The sequence below is a fragment of the Rhinoderma darwinii genome, chromosome 1 (genome assembly GCF_050947455.1).
Source record: "Rhinoderma darwinii isolate aRhiDar2 chromosome 1, aRhiDar2.hap1, whole genome shotgun sequence".
NCBI lineage: Eukaryota > Metazoa > Chordata > Amphibia > Anura > Rhinodermatidae > Rhinoderma > Rhinoderma darwinii.
Genome location: NC_134687.1, coordinates 445,594,709 through 445,601,339, shown reverse-complemented (window position 1 = coordinate 445,601,339; position 6,631 = coordinate 445,594,709). Strand labels below are relative to the sequence as shown.

The following is a 6,631-nucleotide window of genomic DNA, read 5'->3' as shown; positions in this document are numbered from 1 at the left end:
CTGTTTATCGGCTGCGGCATGATGAGGACGGATGGTCAACAAAGGTATTCAGAGGGACCATGGAAAATCATAGAAAAATTTTATTCCAGAGTTTACAATAAAAAGCATAATTTTGTACTAAAATATGACATTTTCTTTATCTGTATATTATAAAATCAAAACTGTATGCAATGTTCATTATAAAAATTCTGCTTCTATGTACATGGAGCATCTCTCAGTACGTGAGCTTTAGGGAACAGTAGGGACCATTCCACTGTGCTGTGCTCTGTCTGGATGATCAGAGGTAGGGAGTCTGTTCCTTGCAGCTCAGACATGTCTACAATGGTAATACCTGTGAAATTCAGTTATCAAGGAAGCTATGGAGTGAGTAGAAACGGATGGCTCTAAAAGTGCAAGGTGTTCTTCATGGATAGAATCCACTGAACAAAGGGTTAGGCTTCCACAATATAAAATACATCTGAAATAAATACAAGTACTTCAAGTTGCTCAGCGAGTTTGCTAAGCAGAATGCTTTCTAGTAACTGTCATAAGCCAAATGCCTGCTTGTCTCTGACTGTAAGGGTATTCTGTCTCTGACTGTAGGAGTATTCTGTCTCTGACTGTAGGAGTATTCTGTCTCTGACTGTAGGAGTATTCTGTCTCTGACTGTAGGAGTATTCTGTCTCTGACTGTAGGGGTATTCTGTCTCTGACTGTAGGGGTATTCTGTCTCTGACTGTAGGGGTATTCTGTCTCTGACTGTAGGGGTATTCTGTCTCTGACTGTAGGGGTATTCTGTCTCTGACTGTAGGGGTATTCTGTCTCTGACTGTAGGGGTATTCTGTCTCTGACTGTAGGGGTATTCTGTCTCTGACTGTAGGGGTATTCTGTCTCTGACTGTAGGGGTATTCTGTCTCTGACTGTAAGGGTATTCTGTCTCTGACTGTAGGGGTATTCTGTCTCTGACTGTAGGGGTATTCTGTCTCTGACTGTAGGGGTATTCTGTCTCTGACTGTAGGGGTATTCTGTCTCTGACTGTAGGGGTATTCTGTCTCTGACTGTAAGGGTATTCTGTCTCTGACTGTAAGGGTATTCTGTCTCTGACTGTAGGGGTATTCTGTCTCTGACTGTAGGGGTATTCTGTCTCTGACTGTAGGGGTATTGTGTCTCTGACTGTAGGGGCATTGTGTCTCTGACTGTAGGGGCATTGTGTCTCTGACTGTAGGGGCATTGTGTCTCTGACTGTAGGGGTATTGTGTCTCTGACTGTAGGGGTATTCTAAGGATTTTTTTCACCCGCAGGTGGCTTTATGGGTCACGAACGTTAAACCTTCCCGCTCTGATTGCCAGCAGAATACAATTTTCTTACACAGCTTTCTGCCATGATCCGTAAAGCAATTTCACTCCCGGAAAGGTTGAGCTATTAACACTAACATTTAGTTTTCTTAAGAAATGAAAAGAGGCGTCTTCCTTCAGACACAATGGGCTCTTCTCCTGGCCGCTCTGTGCGATTCACAGTGGTAACCTTGCCACAATGTTTGATTTGGTGGCCACTGGAGAAGGAATATACAGTCTGGCTCCATTCCTTCTGGTGTTTGTCCATCAATTGCTGGTCAATGACTCTGTGCATGTCATCCTGTTAACGAAAAACAAAAAATCAAATGGCTAAACGATTTTGTCAGAAATGGGCGAAACCGCTTAATGAAGAAAATGGTAGGATGTTGTGAATGGATGAAAGAAACAAATACTACAAACTTTTCACTATATGAACCATGCAGAGACTTGTAGGAATCCATCGGGTATTTGTGAGTTATAATACCGAACCTCCTTTTTACTTTTGTTAAGACATTTATGTGTTTTAAGCCTTTGTGTTGCAACCCAAACATTGGGATTACCTATCAAAATAAAGTGCAGCAGGCAACAAATGCAGATTTTAGGTCAGAAATGGCACATATTGATGACCACCACTTTTGCACCCAGTAGAACCGGTGGAAAGATTGCTGCCAGCCACCAGTGATTGAATCTGGAAGATCCGATCAGTACTGTTAACCCACCCCTCCTTGTAACTTTATTTTTTTCTTAAAGCATATGTGCACCTTTTGTCATAAAAGATTTTTCTATGTACCTTGCTGTTTTAGTTTTCAAGACTTCTCTCTAAGGGCATGACCACACGTGGCGGATTTCCTCCGCAACTGTCCGCATCAATGCCGCACAGAATCTGCGTTGCAGATTCTGCTGCGGATCTGCACAAAATGTGCAGAAAATTGATGCGGACTGGCCGCTGCGGACTGCAGGAAAAGTGCTTCCCTTCTCCCTATTCAGTGCAGGATAGAGAGAAGGGACAGCACTTTCCCTAGTGAAAGTCAAAGAAATTCATACTTACCGCCCGTTGTCTTGGTGACGCGTCCCTCTTTCGGCATCCAGCCCGACCTCCCTGGATGACGCTCCAGTCCATGTGACCGCTGCAGCCTGTGCTTGGCCTGTGATTGGCTGCAGCCGTCACTTAGACTGAAGCGTCATCCTGGGAGGCCGGACTGGAGACAGACGCAGGGAGTTCTCGGTAAGTATGAACTTATCTATTTTTTTACAGATACATGTATATTGAGATCGGTAGTCACTGTCCCGGGTGCAGAAACAGTTACTGCCGATCGCGTAACTCTTTCAGCACCCTGGACAGTGACTATTTACAGACGTCTCCTAGCAACGCTCCCGTCATTACGGGAGCCCCATTGACTTCCTCAGTCTGGCTGTAGACCTAGAAATACATAGGTCCAGCCAGAATGAAGAAATGTCATGGTAGTAAAAACAATACGCTCCGCAGCACACATAAGATCTGCGGACTTCATTGCAGAATTTTGACTCTCCATTGAAGTCAATGGAGAAATTCCGCCATGAGTCCGCAACCAGTCCGCCACTGCTCCGCAACAGACAGAGCATGCTGCGGACACCAAATTCCGCTCCGCAGCCTATGCTCCGCAGCGGAATTTTACGCCTAGTCTAAACGAACACTGCTAAATTAAAGTGTAAGTCAATGGACAAACGGCACCGCTGCGGATTAACGCTGCGGAGTGTCCGCAGCGGAATTTCAGTGAAATTCCGCCACGTGTGAACCCGCCCTAATATGCCTACTTGTAGGGCTGTAAGTTCAGGACTTGGGGAAAGCTGGGATTTCTGTGAAAAAAATGCAGCTCAGAAGTCTTACCAGGGATATATAACCTACAGTAAAAGCTGGTTTACATGGTTTCTGCAAATAATGAGTGCTGATCGATGATTTAACAAGTCGATCTGCACTTGTTACCAGGCCCTTTTAGGGTATGTTCACACGCCAAGTCAAAAAAACAAAGTTGAAAACGGCCACTGATTTTCAGCTGATTTTGATGCTGAAATCGTTTTTTTTGGAGCTGTTTTTCCATTGACAATGAAAAAACTGCTTAAGAAGTGACATGCTGCTTTTAATAGGGCTTTTTTTCATGCGCCGTTTTTTTAAAAACGCCGGTGTAAAGAAAACAAAACACCACGTCAAAGAAAAAGCAGTTTACGACCCGAAATACGCCTGAAAAAACAGCATGTGAACATACCCTAGTGCGGGCCAATGCTTTACTGTATGGGGGACGAAAGATCATTAATACTCTTATACATATGTACTATTATGGCAGTATGGCGGGGGGCTTCTTCCCCTTTACCAAGTGACAGGTTCTCTGATGATACACTTCTGGGACCACTAGCAGTCAGCTGTTACTGCTAGACAACCCCTTTAAACTAATAAGGGCCGACTATTGCTATACATCCTATGGCTATGTGAAAGATGAAGACACTATGGAAAGCTGCGTCATGCCTCATTATGTATTTTTTGTCAGTGGACATTATGGGATATTAGGAAAAAGAAAGAGAAAATCCAGCGCTGTGTTTGATTAAAAAGGAAAATTGTTCCCAATTTTATTGAAAAAATGGTTAAAAGTTACACGGAAACGCAGTCTCAAGGTGTATATATATAGCGGGCTGGATGACCTTGGCCTACGCGTTTCGAGCAAGCGTGTTGCTCTTAATCATGGCAAAAAGAATATTGTAACTTTTAACCATTTTTTCAATAAAATTGGGAACAATTTTCCTTTTTAATCAAACACAGCGCTGGATTTTCTTTTTCCTGATATACCTACCGCTGGCCGTAGCGGGGATCCGTGCGAGGTGTCTGGAGACGCAACTACTGGTGAGCTGGAGGTCTCCTCCTTTCTTTACTATAATTATGGGATATTACTTTAGTGTGTCTTAAGTGATCACTCTCTCTACACTGAGGGCAGACAGCACTCCAAAATTATTTAATTGAGGGAATTTTTTTTGGTGACTCAGAGCTGTGTGTGCTGAGTCTGTATGGCAGCACACCACCATAATACGGCATTTACTCTATCAGGCCGTGATGTGAAATCGGAGACAGACGGAGATATAGTAGGGCCCCATAGGCTTCAATGGCTGCAGTATTAGGGTATGTTCACACGAGGTCATTACCGTAATTGACGGACGTATTTCGGCCGCAAGTACCGGACCGAACACAGTGCAGGGAGCCGGGCTCCTAGCATCATAGTGATGTACGATGCTAGGAGTCCCTGCCTCGCTGCAGGACAACTGTCCCGTACTGTAATCATGTTTTCAGTACAGGACGGTAGTTCCACGGAGAGGCAGGGACTCCTAGCGTCGTACATAAGTATGATGCTAGGAGCCCGGCTCCCTGCACTGTGTTCGGTCGGGTACTTGCGGCCGAAATACGTCTGTCAATTACGGACATAATGACCTCGTGTGAACATACCTTTACAGTGCTGTACAACTTGGAGCTTATACGGGGTCATAATACAGCATGAAACCTATTCTAAAAAATTTTTCAAAGATCTAAGGATGGACTGGTACGGTTTTTTTTTCTTTTCTTGTTTTGTTATCTTACATTTATATAAACTTATTTTTTTAACCTTACAGCATGGAACTAAGAGCCAAGAGGTAGGATACAATGATCACATAATATAATGGGTTGGTACTATGAAATGAAATGTGGTTACATAATGGATACAGCAAACACATGGCTATCAATTAAAAAATGCCTTGGGTGAGATTGATGAAGATCCAACATGATGGATAAGCCACGTACATCTATACGGACAAAATCTCACCTCTAAGGCAGGAGGGGTGTATGATTAAAGTTGTCGATACAGGAACTGAGAAAGGCCATTAGATCAGAAACCAAAGGAGCCAGATAGTGAAAAGCCCTGAGGAAGCAAACTAGAGCCCAGAGACAAGAGAGTTGTGAAGACACGGTGGTTTGGAACAATGCTAAACTAGTTCACGCTAGCATTTTGCTTTGTTTTTTTTTTTTGTTTTTTTTTTCTTTTTGCCATAAAGAACCAGATTCTATTTATTTTTAGGAGTCTCAAACTGGTGCCAGAATTGCCAGAATACATGAGTTTGCATTCGTTCTTTTAGGATACATTTATTTTTAAGGAGACCCACAAATGAAGCATGATATATATGTCTTAAGGTGTCCATACACATTGCACAAAACTCGACAGGATCTGCCAAGGACATAATGTGTATGGGGGCCACTGAACTTCCCCTGACGTCAGAAGGATCCCTTATTCCCCTCTCGCCATTGACATTAGCATGCATACTTGGTGAAACATGCGTGTTTATTGGGGAGTTGCGAGGTACAATTTGGCTGAATAAGAACCTGTTCAAAAATAATGTGTCGTGGATTTATCATTGAGGTCGTTCGGTGATGGATTGCACAAAATAAGTCTGCATTTGTTTTTCAGTCCATTTATCACTGACTAATGGCAACCCTGAAAGATGTGGTTTTGTTTCTTTGCCCCATGACTTTACGGCTACATGCACACGTTGCGTATTTTACTGCAGAAAATACACAAAACGCAGGAAACTCACAGGTAAAAACGACCTAATCGCGTGTTGTTTGGTGCGGTTTTCGTGCTGTGGGTTTTGGTGCATTTTTTCCTTAGAACTAGGAAGACACAATTCGCAAGCGGAAACGCAAGATACTCTGACATGCTGCGGATTTCAAAATACACATTTCCTGAAATCTCATTGACTTTGTTAGTACTGTATTACGCTGCGTATTTGCCGCTCGCAAATATGTGCAGCAAAACTGCACTAAATACGCATCGTGTGCATTGAGCCTAAAGGTACAAAAAACATTTTTTTTTTTTGGGAAGGATCTTTCAGTTAAAAAACGAATGCAAATTACTGTCTTATTATACACTAGTTGTCCAATCAATTTGGACCACTTGTAGAATAAGTAAAAGAAACGCTAAATAGAATGCGTGTGAATGTGCTGAATACTGATTAGATAGTGTTAGGCTGGGTTCACACGAGCATGTTACGTCCAGCCTTACAGTACAGTACTATATGTTCCAGAACCCTCAAAAGTAGTCTCTTAGGGTATGTTCACAGTGTTTTCAGCCGTTTTTCGGGCCGGAAATGTCCCAGAAAAACGGCTGAAAAATCTGAAGCAGAACGCCTCCAAACATCTGCCCATTTCAATGGGATAAACTATCTGTTCCGATAGGGCGTCTTTTACGCGTCCGTTTTTCAAAACAGCCGCGAAAAATGCATGTGACTTCTTGGGACGTTTTTGAAGCTGTTTTTCATAGACTTTAT

At 43.0% G+C, this 6,631-nt stretch overlaps 1 protein-coding gene across 2 annotated transcripts in view; it reads right to left on the bottom strand.

The window, feature by feature from the left end:
• Positions 1 to 73: 73 nt before the first annotated feature.
• The window catches only part of BICDL1 (BICD family like cargo adaptor 1), a 100,103-nt gene continuing 93,545 nt past the window's right edge, over positions 74 to 6,631 (bottom strand). Inside the window, exons 10-11 of one of the 2 annotated variants that reach the window (XR_012849638.1) lie at positions 5,134 to 5,242; positions 1,525 to 1,613 (exon numbers count right to left, since the gene is read on the bottom strand). Coding sequence is in view for 1 of the 2 variants with exons in the window: in XM_075831144.1 (XP_075687259.1) it covers positions 1,407 to 1,613 (207 nt within the window). In the remaining variant the exon portion in view is untranslated. Of the gene's footprint in view, positions 1,614 to 5,133; positions 5,243 to 6,631 lie in introns of both variants that reach the window. The other variant, XM_075831144.1, reaches the window with a different exon arrangement.